The 20,734-nt window shown below is 34.8% G+C and overlaps 2 protein-coding genes across 2 annotated transcripts; one reads left to right on the top strand and one right to left on the bottom strand.

Annotated features, from left to right (window-relative positions):
- The first annotated feature begins 3,669 nt into the window (after positions 1-3,669).
- Positions 3,670-4,251, top strand: LOC110690068. The gene has a single exon (XM_021866893.1). It carries the CDS (start codon positions 3,670-3,672, stop codon positions 4,249-4,251), a length of 582 nt encoding a protein of 193 aa, XP_021722585.1.
- Positions 4,252-14,944: 10,693 nt separating this feature from the next.
- Positions 14,945-19,925, bottom strand: LOC110689996 (LRR receptor-like serine/threonine-protein kinase GSO1). Its single transcript, XM_021866817.1, has 2 exons — positions 15,751-19,925; positions 14,945-15,522 (listed from the first exon to the last, which is right to left on the bottom strand). Exons 1-2 carry the CDS (start codon positions 19,142-19,144, stop codon positions 15,164-15,166), a joined length of 3,753 nt encoding a protein of 1,250 aa, XP_021722509.1. The 5' UTR covers positions 19,145-19,925; the 3' UTR covers positions 14,945-15,163.
- Between the last annotated feature and the right edge of the window lie 809 nt (positions 19,926-20,734).

Raw genomic sequence — 20,734 nt, 5'->3', positions numbered from 1 at the left:
TCCCATATTCCTATCTTTTTTTATTTATTTTTTCCTGCCTATGAGTCCTACTCTAATCCTTCTTTCTATTTTTTATCCCATTTATTTTAATTCTATCCTTCTTTTTTTTAAAATAAAAATAAAAAAATAAAAAAAAACCTTATTTTAACTCTATTCTCCTCATTTTTTTTATTTTCTCATTTCCAAACCATTTTAATTTTATCATCCTCATTTCCTCTTTATTTTATTTTTTTTATCTTTCGTGTCTTGGTCAAGTCATGAGTCTACCTTTTCTAGAATTCTAGCTAGTCCATCTTCCTAGTCTTTTGTGATTATTGTGCTAATATTAACACGTGTTCTTTGTCTTTGGTTGTGGTTGATTTTATTTTTTACTAGCGTTTACCTAATGGACCGTTTTCACCTAGTAAATAGCACACACATTAAAATTGGACAAAATTAATCGAGTTAGTTTGTCTTTAGTCTTCCGTGCTATTTGGTTCTTGGGTCCATCGTTTTTTCACACCATCCTCATGTCTAACCATACGATCATATCACGCACCATATTTTTTATGATCGTATACTAGGACCATGCATGCATGCGTCGTTTTCCACCATTATAGGAATGAGTGCAGTATTTCTCATCTGTTTTCAAAATTCTTTCACACTCTTCCTTTCCAATCCGAGTATTGAGTCAATGCATTAAGTGAGCTCATTTTGTTCCACAGTGCTTGAGTCCAAGAATCACTAGACAACAGTTAGAAGAATAAGGGGAACGTCACTCCTTCCTTCTTTCCTTCCAATCAAAGCATCAACAACAACAAACTTCTTGTTCCTCCAAACGGCAAGAAGTAAATCATAAACAGCCATGAAGACGAAGCACGATGCGAGCTTCTCACCAAGATTTCATGCTTTGTTCATCTTTTGTTCAAACCTTTTCCACCTACTAAGTATAGCTTAGGTTCTCCTTATTCATGTGTCTATGTGTCAAGTTTCTTACCTTTTCCATCAATGAGCATTTATTTCCTTCGATCATCATTCGCAAAAATAAAAAATAAATAAATAAATAAAACCATATGTCGAACCAAACACAAGGTATAGCAATGATTTGAGGCACCTTTGCAACCCATTATTCCCCTTTTATCATTCAAACATATATTCAACATCTTCATTAACCACTTTGAGCCTCGTCTAACGTTTGGCCTTTATTTGTTCAACTCACATTTACCTAACCTTGGATGGGAAGGTGTGCAATTTGTGTAGTATTCAAAAGCAAGTTCAAAGAAAAAAGCAAAAAATAATACTAAATCAATGTCTAAGGGCAAGTGTTCCAATGTCTTTGATATGAACATGTCTCGAATTACGCCTCTCATTGAGTGCTTAGTACAGTGCCTGAGAAACATGAATGTTAAGTGAGTGATGGGCCGCATGATCCGAGATTGCCCACATTCAAAAGAATGTAAAAGGAAAAGGAAAAAAAAATTCAAAGTTAAAAAAAATGTGAAAAAATAAAACTTGCAAAGTTCAAATTTTAAATACACAATTACACATCTTGGGGGGGCTTCTCTTGGGGCTTGAGCCTTTTACCCTTTCTTCTTTACCCATCATCTTAACCACGTTACAACCATTGAAAGACCTCTTTGAAGTTCGGCTAGAGCTACGTTTGGCGTGATTCCTAACGGATACGTAGAAAACCTCACATTAAGGTGCGGCCACATTCATATTCATATTCATGCATGATCGTGTCCAAAAAATCTCCAATGCTCATCCCAATCCATCTAGAGTTAGCTAGACTTGGGGCCTTGAACCCATTATTTAGCTTACCTAGCCTAAAGAGTCACCATCTTAACTCTTCTCACATTGATTTTCCACAGACACAACCTTTGCAACCAAACCTTAGTATCACTTTTACACACATCATTCACACATACATAGCCAAATCATCCTCCCCTTAGGAACCCTTGTTCGAAAATCTTGTTCCGACACCACGCATGCTTCATCATCTTAACATTCAGCGAACATCATCATTGTTCAAGAACATCATTGTATACTTTCTTAGCTTCCTGACCTAAGCAACATTCATCAAGATTCGTTTCTCATACATTGCATATTGTGCCTAGTTCCCTGACCTAAGCAACATTCATCAAGATTTGTTTCTCATACATTACATATTGTGCTTAGCTTCAAGACCTAAGCAACATTTGCCAATTAATTATATCACATGACGTAATTGTTCTTAGTCTCCTAGCCTAAGAACATTCATCATGCATACATTACTCTTAGATTGAGCAATTCAATTCGACAAGCAAAATATCCATGCGATTCACCTTGCTTCGCTCTATCATACTCGGCGGGGAATCTCAAAACTTCTTCCAATGCTTATCATTTTTTCTTTTGGGAAAGTTCAAACACTTTTCTAAAAAATTTTCTTTTGAGAAAGTTCAAAAACTTTTCTAAAATAAATTTTTTTTTCCTTAAGGGAAGTTCAAAAACTGTTATAAATTTTTTTTTTCCAAACCATCTATTTTCACGTCTTTCTTTTTCGGGAGATGGTCGGTACCCTCCACTCATGACAAAAAATGACGGAAACTTTTAGCATTTTCAGTTGTTTGTGTCTGCACTCACACACTTAATTTATACACATACACACAATCACAAGTCATACACATGGCATGTCGTGTCAAGTCAAGCTTAGTCAATTCAATCGGTCAAGTCATGAGACAATCATTGTCCGATCCATACGAGTTCTTTGGCAAATTCCATTTTGCAGGTTTTAGGTACAACCTCTGTTCGGGGATAATCGAACAAACATATCTTTAGCCTATGTTCGGGGACAATCGAGCAAGCAACCTCTGTTCGGGGACAATCGAGCAAGCAACCTCTGTTCTGTTAGATATTTAGAGTGTTGATGGTTGCGTGCTAGCGTACCATGAAGAGCGCCCGCGCAAGGTTGGCGCGGCCGCGCAGAGAGCACGCCTAAACCGCGTACCTCTCTGGAAATTGGAAATTTGAAGGTTGAGGTTGGCGCGCCCGCGCTGATGGTCGCGCCTAAACCGCGCCCCTCACTGCCTTCTTGTTGAATTTCGCAACTTGTGTGAGGAGCGCCCGCTCCTCCTGGCAGTTGCGGTTTCGTTTTTCTTTTAATTGCGAAATTAAAAGAATGATAGTAGTTTATTATTTAATTCTCTCTGATTTTCCTCTCCAAGGATTCTCTCTTCTTCACATTTTTCTCTAAGAAACTTGCAATCTCTTAAAGAAAACTCCATCAATTAAGTTTATAATTGAGAATTTGATCATCGTTCTACATATCTTAGTGCTAAGATTGTAGTGATCGTCTATTGTATCTCAAAGCGAATTTCTAGTTCAACCCAAAAACCGTTGTGGGGGAAATTATCGCTTTAGGAAAGTGTATACACGCCTTAGACGAGTATCAAGTATTGAAGACTCACGTGGTCCATGGTATTCTCGTGTTCTTAATTGTTCTTTTGGCTTGGAGTGAGGCAAGTGTAATTCTTCATACTTGTAGTTTAGTTTGTTTTTCTGTAATTTACTTTCTTAACTTGTTGGTGTTGGGTTTGTTGGTGTAATTGATTATATATTACATTGTATTTTCTTATTTCACAAATTCATAGTACTAGAATTTGTATAAGTAGGAACTATTTTTTCCTAACAATCTAAAGTGATAATAACAACATGTCTAGTGTGAAAGAACTTACCACTAACTTTGTCAAACTCAAGAAGTTTGACGGTGTGGAGTTTCGTCGTTGGAAGAAGAAAATGTATTTTCTTCTTACTTTGTTGAAGGTTTCCTATGTGATTAGCACTCCTAGGCCAGTAGAACATGAGAATGAGACCATGGAAGATGTTCGTGAGAAATCAAAGTGGGATAATGATGACTTTATTTGTCGGGGTCATATTCTCAATGGGATGGAGGATGATTTATTCGATGTGTATCAACATGTTGAGTCCGCTAAGGAGCTTTGGGAGTCTTTGGAAAGCAAATATATGGCGGAGGATGCTTCTAGCAAGAAATTCCTTGTAAGTAACTTTAATGATTTCAAGTTTGTTGATGGTAGATCAATTATGGATCAATTTCATGAGGTACAACGTATATATAGTAACTTGAAACAACATGGAATTAATGTTGATGAACTATTTGTTGTTTCAAGTATTATTGATAAGTTGCCTTCTAGTTGGAAAGATGTGAAACATGATTTGAAACACAAAAAAGAGGACATATCTTTGTCCAATTTGGCTATCCAATCTTCAGATTGAAGAAGGGATTAGGGCTATGGAAAAGGCTAAGGATGGGAATCCTAGCTCTTCTACCATCAATATGGTGGAGGAAGGTAAATCTAGTGCTTCAACTAGTGGAAAGAGGAAGAATGTTAATTCTTCCAAGGGAAAGTCCAAGAAAAAGAAGGACAACAACAACAAGTATGCTTGTTGGGAGTGCGGTAAGACTGGACACCGCAAGAAGGACTGCTATATTTTCAAGAAGAAAATGGAGAAATCCAAGGAGGGTCAAGCTTCTAAGAGCAAGGACTCATCCACCAAAGGTAATCCTTTACATGAGGTTGAATTTAATTCCGGTATGGATTTAAATGCAACGGATCCTAACATTTTTATGGTGCAGGATGACGAATCATGGTGGATTGGTTCGGGGGCTTTGAGGCATGTATGCAAGGTGAAGCATTGGTTCAAAACCTTTCACAAGGTTGTTTATGGAGAAGAACACTATATGGGGAACAACTCTACCATCAAGGTCCAAGGAAGAGGACAAGTTGAGCTAATGTTTAGTTCGGGAAATAGTATCATTCTTAGGGATGTATTATATGCTCCTGAGATTTCTAAAAATCTTGTATCTGGCCCTACCCTAAATCGACTTGGATATAAACTAGTATTTGAAGCAGATAGATGTATAATTACTAAAGGTAGCACTTTTATAGGACGTTGTTACTTAACTCATGGTTTGTTTAAACTCTCGTTAAGAGAGAAGTGTGTAATGTTGGATGATGTTTGTATGAATGTTTGTAATGACGATGGTGTGAATTTGTTTTATTTATGGCATTCTAGATTGGGTCATGTTAATTACAATAAGTTGAATTTCATGTCTAAACTAGAGTTTTCCATGCGATATTTCTCTTGATAAATGTTCTACTTGCATGTTGAATAAGATCACTAGAACTCCTTTTAAGAAAGTTGAGAGATGTTCTAAAATCTTATAATTGGTTCATAGTGATTTATGTGACTTTTATAGTACACCTTCTTTGGGAAATAAAAGATACATAGTTATTTTTATTGATGATTTTTCAAGATTTTTCTATGTGTATCTTTTATATTCCAAAGATGAAGCCTTGGTAAAATTTGATATTTATAAGAAAGAGGTAGAAGTGCAAGTAGAATCTTTAATTAAGAGATTGAGAACCGATAAAGGAGGGGATTATTATGATCCTGCATATTTCCAATCTTTGGGTATTATTCATGAGACTACAACTGGTTATGCACCACAATCAAATGGTGTAGCTGAAAGGAAAAACAGAACTCTTCAAGAAATGGTTAATTCCATGTTATCTTACTCCGGTTTGAGTGAAGGGTTTTGGGGTGAAGCTATGTTGACGGCTTGTCACATTCTTAACCGTGTTCCCACTAAGGGAAAAGATTCCACCCCTTATGAACTTTGGTACAAAAGGAAACCAAACTTGAAGTATCTCAAGGTTTGGGGTTGTAGGGCAGTTGTAAGAGTGCCCGGTAACAAAAAGAGAAAGCTCTGTGAAAGGGGCTTGGAATGCATTTTTATAGGTTATGCTAAGCATAGCAAAACCTATAGGTTCTATGTTATAGAACATAGTGACTATATTTCGAAACATTCGATTATTGAGTCAAGAGATGCAATTTTTGATGAAAACCGATTTTCATCAATAAGTAGACCTAAGGATCTACAAGCAAGTACCAAAGGGAAGGAAATTGTTGATTATGATGATCAACTTGATTCTCATGTAGGTTCATCTAATAATGAGGATGAGACTCCTCATGTTAGAAGAAGTAAGAGACAAAGGAAACCTAAGAACCCTCTTGATGACTTTATAATTTATTTAGTTGAAGGGTCTAGGGATGTCCTTAGTTCCACTACTCCATATTGTTTCAATGTGGATAGTGACCCAAAGAGTTATAGCGAGGCCATATCTTCCCAAGATAGTGCATTTTGGAAGGAAGCTATAAATGATGAGATGGAGTCCATCATTGGAAATAATACTTGGGTCATAGAGGATTCACCTCCCGGTTGCAAACCTCTTGGTTGCAAGTGGATTTTCACTAGGAAAAGGAGACCAGATGGCTCCATAATGAAATTTAAAGCCAGATTGGTTATTCAAGGCTTTAGGCAAAAGCATGGTGTTGATTATTTCGATACCCATGCACCGGTTGCAAGAATTACCTCGATAAGGTTAATGATTGCAATGGCTTCGGTATATAATCTAGTAATTCATCAAATGGATGTTAAAACGGCATTCCTTTATGGAGATCTAGAGGAAGAAGTGTACATGAAACAACCCGAAGGGTTTGTTTTGGAAGGACGGGAAAATAAGGTGTGTAAATTGGCTAAGTCATTGTATGGACTTAAACAAGCACCAAAACAGTGGCATCGGAAATTTGATGACACGATTTTTTCCTTTGGATTCAAAGTGAATCAAGCTGATAAATGTATATATAGCAAATTTGATGACAAAGGTCATGGTGTCATCATTTGTCTATATGTTGATGATATGCTTATCTTTGGTACAAGTCTACAACAAGTAGAATTGACCAAGGAATTCTTAACCTCATCTTTTCACATGAAGGATTTGGGGGAGGCGGATGTCATTTTGGGCATCAAGATCATAAGGGACAATGTAAGACTTATCTTAAGTCAATCTCATTATATTGAGAAAATGATCAAACGGTTTAATATGTTTGATAAGTGTCCCGTGAACACCCCCATGGAACCTAATGTTAAATTAGTTAAGAATTTGGGGAAAACAATTTCCCAATTGGAATATTCAAGGATAATTGGATCCTTGATGTATGCCATGACAAGTACAAGACCTGATATAGCATTGGCTGTAGGAAAACTTCGTAGATTTACTAGTAACCCGGGTACACAGCATTGGTTTGCAGTTCGAAGGGTCTTGAGGTACCTTGAGGGTACGTTGGATTATGGTTTGTCTTATAGTGGATTTCCTTCGGTTTTAGAAGGACATTCTAATGCAAGCTTGATCACTTACAAAGAGGATGACTCTTCTGTAAGTGGTTGGGTGTTCATGTTTGGGGGAGGTGCCATTTCACGGTCTTCCAAGAAACAAACTTGCATTGCCGATTCCACTATGGCAGCGGAGTTTATTGCTCTTGCCTCAGCTAGTAAGGAAGTTGAGTGGTTGAGAAATCTCATGTTAGAGTTGCCTTTATTGCATAAGCTAATGTCACCGGTGGCAATTCATTGTGATTCGAATTCGGCTTTAATAAAGGCATATAGTCAAGTGTATAATGGTAAGTCTCGGCATATTTCATTTAGGCATAGCCTAGTGAAAGAGCTTATCAATGATGGGGTCATAAGTCTTGACTATGTTCCTACAAAATTGAATTTGGCAGATTGTTTTACTAAAGCAATGCCAAGGCATTCCATCATATTTGCTTTGAATGGAATGGCTTTATGTCCAAAAGACACAAATTTGTGAAACCCAATCTAACACTTGAAGAAACATTATCAAGTCTTAGATTCAATGTGGTTGAATTACATTTTTGTTGTTTGTTAGCAATATTTAATGACCAAATTGCTATGATACTTGTGATGTACTAGGTAGCGTTTAATTAAAGTTCTCAAAGATCTAGAGTTAAGAAGCTCTAAATGGCGGTGTCTTGTCACAAGGGCACTAATACGTATATGAGAACCTACCTATATAAATTCGAAGTTTAGCCGCTTCAAGAAGTCTAGATGGACATATAGACTTTGATGAACTTATGAAAGATACGGACACATGGCTATTTGAAAGTGTCAAGTAATGAAAAATTCGATTTGTCTTATGTGTACTTCACCTTCGAATGGTTGGATATATTCGTGTGATTCAATCCATATGGAAATCACGAAATATGATCATCGTTAAGTGTGTTGTACTAGGTGTCAATTCAATCCGTAGGGACATTGGCATTGATGCATGAGATGTGGCTTAATTGATAGAAGTGGAGAAGGTTTTAGAAACACTCTAAATGGGGGAGGATTGTTAGATATTTAGAGTGTTGATGGTTGCGCGCTCGCGTACCATGAAGAGCGCCCGCGCAAGGTAGGCGCGGCCGCGCAGAGAGCGCGCCTAAACCGCGTACCTCTCTGGAAATTGGCAATTTGAAGGTTGAGGTTGGCGCGCCCGCTCGTCTGGTGGCGCACCCGCGCTGATGGTCGCGCCTAAACCGCACCCCTCACTGCCTTCTGGTTGAATTTCGCAACTTGTGTGAGGAGCGCCCGCTCCTCCTGGCAGTTCCGGTTTCGTTTTTCTTTTAATTGCGAAATTAAAAGAATGATAGCAGTTTATTATTTAATCCTCTCTAATTTTCCTCTCCAAGAATTCTCTCATCTTCTCATTTTTTTTCTCTAAGAAACTTGCAATCTCTTAAAGAAAACTCCATCAATTAAGTTTATAATTGAGAATTTGATCATCGTTCTACATATCTTAATGCTAAGATTATAGTGATCGTCTATTGTATCTCAAAGCGAATTTCTAGTTCAACCCAAGCACCGTTGTGGGGGAAATTATCGCTTTAGGAAAGTGTATACACGCCTTAGACGAGTATCAAGTATTGAAGACTCACGTGGTCCATGGTATTCTCGTGTTCTTGATTGTTCTTTTGGCTCGGTGTAAGGCAAGTGTAATTCTTCATACTTGTAGTTTATTTTGTTTTTCTGTAATTTACTTTCTAAACTTGTTGGTGTTTGGTTTGTTGGTGTAATTGATTATACATTACTTAATTCTCCAACAATTTCAAATTAATTGCATAATATTCAATGTCAGTCAAAGTGTTGCAATAAAAAATAAAAATAAAAAAACAAAGGGAGTATTATTGTATGAATAGTGCAAAAGCTAAATTATTGTAAGTATTCGACTTCATAAATGCTTAGGGAAACACACTTTTACAAAAATAGAGAAAATTTTATCAAAGTTGGATTTCTCACGTTCAACCAAACAACCTTCGAGTGTTGGTGGCTTGAGTGATATTTTTTTGTATCTTGAAATGACAATTTCAGACAATTTGTTAACCGACCCAGTAATCCACCTAATAAAGATTGAATTATAGAACCATTTTCAATAATGGAGTTGTATTCCGGTATATATGTATCTATATATGTTTATCAATCTTTAATAGCTTAATTTTCATGCAACACACAACAATCATTTTCAATAGTAGTGTTGTATTTCCAAATGTATCCATATTCATCTCTAACTAGCTTAGCTCTCATGCAATGCACAGTTTTACCAAATTTATAAAGTTACAAATTTATTCTCTTTATAAAATGTATGATAAGGTGTTCAAATTCTTTGAAATGTTCTAAATAGTAAATTTTAGGTTGGTGCCCACATGATGCTCCCTTTGTATTTTTTTTAAAGGGCCTCAGTTGGGCTAGGCACGTATGTTAATGAAGAATTTTTACCAATAATTTCGTTCATTATTAACAAGTATAAATTATAATAAGTCGATATTTCAAAAGTATACATTGAGGTAATTTCAACAAGTACCCACACTATTACTGTATTTTTTCTTATGAATAAATTACTAACCTTGATCAATGTAAATTATATGAATAATTCAAAAAGTCAAATTGGGACACTTAAAAAATGGAGGGGGTATACAAATTTTAAGCTAAAATTATGAATTACTTTTAATGATATCTACTCATTTTTCTTTAAGTAGTTGCAAAAAGATTTATTGAGCTTGGGAGGGAAAGATTGAATACATGGAAATCGTTTTTTTCATAATATAAAAATAGTGGAAGATTTGGAGTAGTATTTTAATGGAATGTATATACAATTAAAATATAAATTCAAATCTTCCATATCTTTATATAATGGTAAAGTAGGAATATAACACAGTGAATCAAAAATTTACAAAGAAGATTTAGAATAAAATGGCAAAAAAAATTTTAACCAAGAACCAACTCCTAATAATATAATAATTATGGGCGACTGGATTAGGTACTTTGTAATAATTGAAAGTGATCATAATTATTAGATTTTATATGTGCATTAATATCACTGTAACCAACTTAGTAATAATTAGTTTTTGGAGCTAATGGAATAAATGTATGTGTGTCCTATAAATTGTAAATAGTCACATGTCATTAAAGAGCCAAGGAGAGGCTAATATGGGTGAAACCAATCTCATGGTCCCATTTCATACATTCATCCCTGATATCTAGATGGTTTAATACCTTATGTAGTAAACATCTTATGCATCATTAAAGGGATTTAACCTTAATGGAATGAGCCCTTTATTTGTGGTTGCCTTTAAAAGTCCTTCATTCGTGTCTTCCTTCGATTTTTCTCATTTGTATAATGATCCAATAATAGTTTACATGTTCTTGTCAACACTCATTGGTGGCTCACTATGTCTATCTTATATAGTGATCTACCCTCGTCCCTTGGTCATGTTTAGGAGTATTTTTGGCCTACAAACCTATTTTCAGTACTAATGTGTGGTTTCGAGTGATTTGTAGAGTTGGCATTTATTTTGTAGGAATTTCCGAATTTTCTGTGATTTCTAAGATTTTCTAGCCACTACGCAGTATCGAAGCTAAGATCACATTTATGACTGTTTTTCGTAGCCCAAGACCGAAGTCTTCGGTGACTAAGGGCTTGGTTCGTGGAATTGGTCCAAGCAATGGATCAAGGAAGAGTAAAGAGTTGGGCCAGCTAAAATCCAAGCCCAAACCAAGAAGAAGGACCGGCCTAGAAAAGAGACCGGGCCCGATCGGACGGATGTGCAGATTAAGAAAGGGAGAAAAAAGGCGGGCCCGATCAAGCGCATGTTATCCTGGGAAGATTAGGAGTTTGTTTTTGTTAATTTTTGGAGCTTAGTATATAAACTATTTGGCAAGTTTTTATTAGATACGTTTTTTAGATTGCGATTTCATCATTAAGTTTTTAGAGAGATTTTAGTTGGAGATTATTGTTGAAATAAAGATTTTCCTTTAAGTGCAATTTCATATTTCCTTCATTTAGTGTTATTTTCTCATCTCTTTTATTACTTTAATTAATTGCTTTAATTAATTTGCTTCTGATTTTATTGCTTTCATTTTGATCATGTTGGAGTTAATTACTTTGATTAGTTTAGATTTATTTATGTGTACCTTATCTTATCATGTCAGCTAGTTGTATGTACTATGTTAAATCCCCAAATTCCTATGTGTTGTCAAGGTAGACTAATTTATCGATGTCTACAACCGACAATGACTCAAATCTGACATGTACTTGAACAGTAGGATATACTATAACTCGTAACCTATTTCAATCCCTACATTAACCAACAACTAACTAGCTTTTGGACCCATCTACGCACAGGTTGTGCTTAAATTATTAGTTTTATTTAAAATTTACAAATTACTTGAATGAATTCATTTCATCTTCTTTTGAAAAATTATAACATTTTATGAATTGGTAGTAGTAATTATAGAAAAAAATGGCTTTAAATTGTGTAATCAAGTCTCTAATTGCATGATAGTTAATCAACAATTTATATTAAAAAAAAATAAATAAAAAAAATAAAAAAAATACACCATTTTTACATTTTTACATCATATATGAGGTCATGAAATTCTTCTTTATCAATATATTTCTCTTATAGTGCACTTAATATCTCGAAAATAAAGGCCCAACGACATGCAAACATTGTCATCCTACGGATTTTCCATGGTATTCTTGCATGAAACTCTTCATTTTTCTTGTCAAATTCAAGTCTTCCGTCTATGCCGCCTCAATATTTTCCTTTTAATAATCATCTTCATTGTTGTAGAAATTTTACATAGAATTTTGAGAGAAATTTATATAATTTTTTTTTTTTTTTGAACTTAAGTGATTTGAAAAAGCTTTATTGAAACTTTGTATTTATATTAGAAGAGAGGGAAGAAAAGAGGTCTATGAATTGAATGATGAATGTGAATAAATTAAATTGAATGATGGAGGGAGAAGAGGAGAAGGTTTAGGATATTTAATTTGTTGAATGAAAATAGAGATTACAAATATATAAGGAGTTATTGACAAGTAAAAAGGAAGATGAAGAGAATTTTTTTGAAAACATAAGGAAAGGGGTTAAGGAAAGAGAATGATTATAAAGAAAGGTGACAGAGAAGGAGGACATGTGGTAACTTTGGTTTGTATTTTGAAATACTAAGTATAGATGTAGATTAGACTTGATACTCTCTGTTTAGAACTTAAAGTTGTACTTGACCTGATATTAAGTGACAACCAATTTCAATTCTCCTCAATCGAACTGACAATGATTTGAACCAAAACTGATAACTTGCCTAATTAGAATCTAAACTTGATTATGAGCCGACACAATTTGTTATTAACCCAACTCATGATGACTCGTAACTTGATTAATTATTTCCGTAAGTTATTAACTCAACTTGGAAAATAATATGAAACCATCGACCCAGCCAAATAGATGTGAGACAAGTTCAACTAAAATAATTAATTTTAAGTTTAATTAAATTACATACAATGGTTAGCATAAAAATCTTTGATTTAATATCATTTGTTCTTTGATTTAATATCATTTGTAGAACAACTGTACTAATACGGAGCATAGTTTCAATTCATTTTTTGTTTAACAACATAGTGATACAATTACCAAGCAAAGCTTGGTGGAGTTGGTGGGAACTCATTTTGTGACTTTGAAATCACGAGTTTGAGCCCCACCAACTACATTTGCTTGGGAGTAGGGGGATTCCCTTACCTCCCCTCTCTACTATCAAGTGTTGACCTGTGGAGCTAGCTAGCTTAACCTATGAGAGGTGCAAACATAGTAATACAATTTGTGTTAATCATATACATCTTTCATGCAATTACATTCTTAATAACATGTTAATAACATGATTATATAGTTGTGACTTGATTTGTTTTGATATTAATCCATTCGAGCTTAACTCAAACTCAAGAAGGATCCAACTTGAAATTTATTCAACCCTAACATGACCCAAACTCAAATTACTCGCCACATATTAGTTCTAAATCTGACTAGATAATACAGCTTATACCAAGATTTATAACCTACTCAAATTCAATTGGACTTGGCTTAAATCAAAGCCGCCCTACATACACCAAAAGGTTAGATGACTTAACATGACACAAATTGAACTTTACCTAACCAAATTCCAAGTCCAACCTAAAGGCTAGATGTACACGACTTGATCTGAGACCTAATATGTCCTGAACCAAACCCAACCCAAATACATGCCCAAGGACTTGGGCACTGCTGGGATTTTCACTTCAAAATTACTCATGATAAACTATCATTATTATCATGTATTAGTGACTTACCGCCCAACTCAGACAAATCAATAAACTTTTCAAACATGTTGTCGATGTCAACTAGACGATATGAGAAATTATATATTAAGTTGTAATCAAATAAATAAATAGAAAAACAATTGATTCTTGACTTTGTTGCATTGCAAGCAACATAATAAAATTAAGAGATAAAACCATATCCATGTGATTGTTTATTTAGCAATTAAGTTTTTGCATGTGAGTTGGTCATCAATTGTTTCCTTTGATCTCTTTCCCTCATTTAGCGTTTTGGAAATATTTTCTTAATTAAAATAAATTGAATGATTAGATTTAAAAAGAATTTTAATATAGGGTGATGAATATATTATTATATAATAGTCACGGGAAATCTTATCCCCCAATGATTAAATAAAAATAAGAGAGGAGTAGTTGCACCAATGCCTTGTACTAATCAATTACTGGCATTAGCAAGTTATGTTCACCATTTAAGAGTGGAACTAGTTGCACCTGTTAAGTTGTTTTTTATTTTATTTTTATTTTTATTTTTTTTGTTTTTTTGGTGCACAAGTTGTTTATTACATGAAAAGCATATATGAAGTATATGGACAAATTGACTGTCAAAGGAATATGGACATATTCAACATGATGTACATTATAATATCAAAAGAATGTGAGGTTCGAATTGAAAAGGCTTACAATTTAAAATGAAAGAACGTAGAATTGTGACGACATTATAACAAATGAACATCCATTGAGGACAAAGATAAACAAATAAAAAAAAGTTAATCCAAGTGAGGGAAGCAAATTAAAATATAACATTAATTACAAATGCTATACATATCTCTTAAGTCTACATATAAAGAGCTAAAATTGAAAAAATAAATGAAAATATAACATTAATTACACTGATTTACGCATAATTTTGTCATATATTTCTACATTAATACCAAATTAGGAAAGATATTAAATGCTTATTTTTAACCCTAAAGGCTACATATAGCATTACCTACTTAAATAATATAGTATTGCTAATATTTCTTTTAAAAAAAAAATGTATTGCAATCAATTGAAATCAGATGAATAAGTCATAAAGTCAATGTTGCAATTAATTTGAAATGTCGATTCTATTGTAAGTGTTATGAAGATTTCTCATGGTAATCTCCTATTCTCCATTATAAACAAACCATATATATTTAACTTGTTTTGAATATTCAAAAGATAAATGGTAAGTACATGATTGAATATGTGATTTGATGATGCCATGATAATAAGATCCTTGAATTTATTAGAGTTGATGAGATTAAATATATTATCAAAGTTGTTGAACAAAGGTGAACAAACACAAATGATGAGTTGTTAGAGTTTATCTCGGAAATAAATTAAGTCATCATTTGATTAATTTAATCTATATAAGGAAAGATTATAACAAAGCCAACATCATTTGATAGGACATTTTATTTACATCATTATAGGCTTAATAGCTGCATTCAGGTTAATACAATAATAATAAGAAGTTATCATCTTTATGTAATTAGATCAGATCATACACTTACAACAATCAGTCTGTTAGCATGAAATTCCTGGAAAAACAATCAAATCGTAAGCCAAAATAAATAATCTTCTTTAGAAATGCACCAATCCACAGTATGAAATGGTCACAGATCACTCTTAGCCGAACTAACTCTCCTGTTTCGGTAGACTTGAAGGAGTTGATCACAGATTTGTCGCGATGTTGGTCTTTCAGCAGGGTAAGTCTTGGTGCACATGAGTGCAATTTCAAGAACCTGGAACGCTGCACATTCTTCATTAGGAGGGAGAGGCATCAGATTGGGGTCGATAAGCTTCTCTCGTTCTAATCCTTCCATTTCGATACGTGTCTCTACCCATCTCACCATGTCTATATCTGTACCAAAACTTCCATCTGTTGGCATTTTTCCACTTACAAGTTCCATTAGTACAATTCCCATGCTGTAAACATCACTCTTTTCTGTTGCCTTCAATGAGTATGCATATTCTGGCAAATTTAAGACAACAAATTTAAAAGCCAAATTTTGTGTTAGATATTGATCTAAGATATCTTTGTATAATGTTTGCTGACACATAATGATACAAAGTCAACTATGGTTTATAAATATGATACAGCAAATAAAAGGTTATAATAAAGATTAACAGATTTTGAAGTATAAGTAACAATACAACTATGAAGCAGATTAATTAATGAGAAATTGGTTTTTGAATTTACCTGGGGCAATGTATCCATAAGATCCAGCAAACCAAATACTGGATTCTGTTTCATTGATTGATTCATAATTGCAATGGATCTGCTTTGCTAGTCCGAAATCTCCCAAATGAGCCTCCATGTTAGAATCCAGCAGCACATTACTTGTTTTAATGTCTCTATGAATGATCTTTGGCACACAATCATGGTGCAAGTACTCCACCCCTTGAGCTAACCCCACAGCTATTCTTAATCTTGTTTCCCAATCGACTCCTTTCGTTCCAGCCTTCTTGTTGATACTTTCTTGTCCATGGAACCAGTCCCAGACACTTCCGTTCTCCATATAATCGTATATCAGCAGATTCGAGGCTGCTCCTTTGTTGGTGCAGTACCCAATCAGCTTCACCAGATGCCTGTGCCTTATTCTCCCAAGAGTTTTTATCTCTCTGGCAAAGCTCTTGTCCAACATTAGATCATCTTTTCGGGCTATTTTCTTCACTGCTACTGTCTCTCCAAATGCTAAGTCGGCCTTGTAGATTGTACCAGAACCACCCGAACCAATTATAAAAGCATCACTCAGATTCTTTGTTGCTTCCATAATGTCATCCCATCTGTACTCTGAATGCCTCCTGGGGGATTTTGAATTGAGTAAGCGCCGATCTGTATTGGAAGAACTGCTGTATGAACTGCTGCCTGCATCTTTGGATCTCTTGATCATATGTCTTCGCCGTCTGATGCAGATGGTCACTCCAAGTATTAAGACAATCGCAGCAACAACAGTCAGAAATAAAGAGAGTATCAATGCTAAGGTTGCATGCTTACGGCTGCCTTGATTGGCTACACTGCAGAGTTGAAGAGGCTTCCCACAGAGGAGCTTATTCCCCACGAAAACATCAGCTGGCCAACGCGAGAACTGCTTATCAAGTTTCCCTCCAAGGTGGTTGTATGAGAGGTTAAGCATGCTCAAGCTGCTCATTCCACCAATCTGAGGGGGGGCCTCACCAGTGAACTGATTGTGAGATAAGCTGAGAGCTTCGAGCTTATTAAGCGATCCAATTTGTGGTGGAATTTGTCCAGTGAGATTGTTGAAACTAAGGTCCAGCATGACTTGCAGATTCTGAAGCTGAGAAATCTCAACTGGAATCTCACCATTAAGATGGTTATTTGATAGTTGAAGCTCATAGAGTTTGCTAAGTTGGCCTATCGAGGGTGGGATCGAGCCAGAAAGTTGGTTTTTACTGACCCTAAGGACATTGAGAGAAGCAAGATTGCCAATTTCTGATGGTAGGGTACCATTCAGCTGATTGTCCTCCAGAGAAAGGACAAGGAGTTTAGAACAGTTAAATAGCTGAGGTGGTAAAGGACCAAAGAAAGAATTTGAGGACAGTTTAATTTCGCCGAGCTGTGGCAAATTCCCAAACCATGTTGGGATTCTGCCAGTAAGATGGTTTCCATTTAGGTCAATATGAGAGAGTTTCTTGCAGAAGGAAAGCTCAAAAGGTACGAAACCAGAAACCGAATTTCCTGAAAGGTCTAACAAGGATAATTCGTGTATGAGTCCGAATGTTCGAGGAATTTCCCCGGTAAAATGGTTGCTTCCTAGCCTTAGCCTTTCAAGCGAAGGCGAATTCCCCAGTTGGGGTGGAATGACATGATCAAATTCATTGTTAGTCACATCAAAAGAAAGTAACGAAGTTGAACTACACAAAGGAGCAATGCTACCATTCAGTTTGTTATTTGAAAGATTCACCCTTGTCAGATTAGACAGGCTTTTCAATTCATCAGGGAAATTACCTCCAAGGCTATTGTTGTACAGCATAAACTGCTGCAGAGACTCCAAATTCCCCAATGTTGCCGGAATTCCACCAGAAAGGCGGTTATCGGCTAAGTCAAAGATCAACAGCTGCTGACAGTTTCCCAATGTAGCAGGAATATCACCCACCAGATCATTCTGTCTAAGATGCAGAAAGTTCAGCTCTTTTAGCAGCCCCATGCTTGCAGGTATTCTCCCAGTAAACTGATTCCCATAGAAATCAATCATCTGTAAACTTGAGCAGTTGCCTATTTCTGAAGGAATTTCCCCAGAAAACTGATTGCTGTAGATGAATAACTCCTGCAGACTACCCAACATACCAATCTCTTTAGGCAAATTTCCCCCAAACTTGTTCTGATACAGTGCCAAAGTCTGCAAACTGCTGAGATTCCCAACAGCAGGAGATATTGAACCACTCAGACTGTTGTTATACAGGTACAAGTCAGTCAGCCCTACAAGTCCATACAACTCGACCGGAATCGATCCGTTGAGCGTATTGTTGGACAAATCAAGCGTTTGTAATGACTGACATTGTCCAATTTCTGGAGGGATTTCGCCGGATAGTTGAGAACTTGACAAAGATAACCCCTGAAGACTAGTTGTATTGGCACAAATACCAGATGGTATAGTACCAGAAAGACTATTGCCTGACAAAATCAAGTTTTCTAACTTGCTCATTTGCCCTAACTCTTCAGGAATTCCACCAGTTAGCCTATTCATTGAAACATCAAGATTGTAAAGCTTACCCAATTTTGCTAATGACTTTGGTGTGGGACCCACAAGCTGATTACCCATCAAATTAAGGTACTCAAGGTTACCCATTTCATCAAATTGATCAGGAATCTCCCCAGACAAGCTGTTATTAGCAAGATTAAGCGTCTCGAGTTTTCGAAGATGAAACATATGTTGTGGGATAGTGTCATTCAACATGTTTCCTGCAACAGCAAGAACAAGAAGATTTGTGCAGTTTCCAAGCTCAGCTGGTATAGGACCAACCAAGTAATTATCTTGCAAAACCAAGCTTTGAACGCTGGTTAACTTTCCTAATTGGGAAGGTATTGAACCAGAAAGACTACAAGAAGCTAAACCCAACATGACCAAGTTAGAAAGTTCACCAAATGATGAAGGTATTGAACCAGTAAGATCATTGTCACCAATTCTCATGACACGAAGATTCCTGAGTGAACTCAGTTGAGTAGGAATGGACCCACTTAGTTGGTTTGAGTGAAGAAGTAAAGATTCTAAGAAAGAAAGGTTTGAAAGAGTAGTTGGAATGGACCCACTGAGTTGGTTTATAGAAAGATCAAGGTGGATTAGGTGTTTTAAACCACTGATTGAAGGTGAGATTGACCCACTGAGTGATGCATTCGACACATTTAGACTCACTATAACTCGGGCTGAGTTACATGTGATTCCTTCCCATTTACAGAAATTTGGGTTGGTTTTAGACCAGCTTTTCAAAACCCCATTTGGGTCTTCTGTAAATGAGTTCTTCACTTCTAAGAGAGTTTCCAAAGTTGAGTTTTTTGAACATGTAATACACCCAAAATAGAAAGTTGCCAAAAACAGAGTAATATAACACAATGAAAACCTCAAAGATGCCATTTTTGATCAATTAGACAGCTACCCAGATCATTAAATTTGAATTTTATGAGGAATTTATGAAAATTGAAGTAAATTTTGCATTTTGTGGTGTAATTTCTTTACCCAAACTAGGAAGTTACTCAGAAGAAAAAAAAAACAGAGTATAAGTACTCAAAGATGCAATCTTTAATCACTTAGAGAAATACCCAGATGCTAAATTTTGCAGACAATGAAAAAAGAAGCAAATTTGAAGTGAAACTTCAGCTTTTTTGGGTGTAATTTATGAAGTGAAAAATAGAGGGGGTTTTTATGATCAATGTCTGTTCGAAAAATAAATGTGGAAAAATGGACAGATGAAAGTGAAAGTATTATGGGTATTCTGAAAATTGCATGCAAATCATAAATGAGCGCCGAACTACTGTTCCATTGAGAGGAGGAGAGAGAAAATGAAAGGAAATGAGTCAAAGTGTTATGGGAAAAGATTTAAGTTTGAAGGTTGTCGTAAATGGCATTTAAAAAAGGAGTTGACTTTTTCAATCTTCTGATAAATTTAGAAAGACAACAACTACTAAATTACTACTGACTATTGCAAATTTGTATTCAAACCCAGATAAAGAAAAGACACCTAATAAAGCAGGCAACTATGGCATCTGCAAGCAACAACTGCACCAGAAAAAAAAAATGCAAACAACTCCATTCATTTACAAGAGAAAATTCAAAGCTTTGACTTGATTATTTTGTCATATTGTTAATTAACATTATCCATATACTTCCTCTGTCTCTAATTTTTGCAGATGGTGATTGTTTCACACCAAAAAAAACAAAAATAAGATAAAATAAAATAAAAAGAAAGAGAGGCATGAATCAATAACTTAATACTAAAAGTGAATCTGATATGACTTGTCATATTTTGATTAAAAAAAATTCGCTACTTTTACTTTTTTTTTTTTAATTACAAATTTCATGAATATTAATGTATATATCCTATAATATTTAACTTTTAATTTGACAACTATATACGAAATATATTCTATATGCATTTAATGAAAATATTTTAACAAGTATTTTTCTATAATAAACAAACATATATTACGTATAAGGTAATATATTACAATAATGTACTACTCCGGTATACCAGGATTGACATTTTAGCTTTTATTATGTATTTGTTAATTTATTTAAAATAATAACACAACAATTCAATAACTATAAATATAAAATAAAAATAAAAAAACCATGATTATTAATTGTCACAAAAATAAGTCAATTAAATTAGTATAAAACATTTTGCCGGTCAAATTAAGTATGCTATAAAACATTGTGCCGGTTAAAACATGCCAACAAAATAGGAACTTATGGGGGATATAATTACATTGCATGGGTTATAATTAACCTAAAAACTCATTCTTATATAAAACCCTTTAATCATTAAATTTGCATTTTTTTTAAAGAAAAAAATGCTTAATGATCAATAACTTTTGATACCGATATAATATAAAGTTCAAGTTAATTTTTTCTGAAAAGAAATTCAAGTATTTGTTTCAATTAAAAATATTGATTTTTTAAGAAATTATTGTTAAATTGACATTGTAATTTATAATTAGGTTAAGT

This window comes from Chenopodium quinoa, unplaced genomic scaffold (assembly GCF_001683475.1).
Source record: "Chenopodium quinoa cultivar QQ74 unplaced genomic scaffold, ASM168347v1, whole genome shotgun sequence".
Taxonomy (NCBI): Eukaryota; Viridiplantae; Streptophyta; class Magnoliopsida; order Caryophyllales; family Amaranthaceae; genus Chenopodium; species Chenopodium quinoa.
Note: the sequence above shows the minus strand (reverse complement) of the source record. Positions and strands in the feature narration are given on the sequence as shown.

Excerpts from the sequence above, each read along its gene's own strand:
- LOC110690068 (XM_021866893.1), top strand. The coding sequence starts at position 3,670 with ATGTCTAGTGTGAAAGAACTTACCACTAACTTTGTCAAACTCAAGAAG.
- LOC110689996 (XM_021866817.1), bottom strand. The coding sequence starts at position 19,144 with ATGGCATCTTTGAGGTTTTCATTGTGTTATATTACTCTGTTTTTGGCA. Across the intron at positions 15,523-15,750 it reads TTATGGATACATTGCCCCAG|AATATGCATACTCATTGAAG; the intron begins GTAAATTCAAAA and ends TAAATTTGCCAG.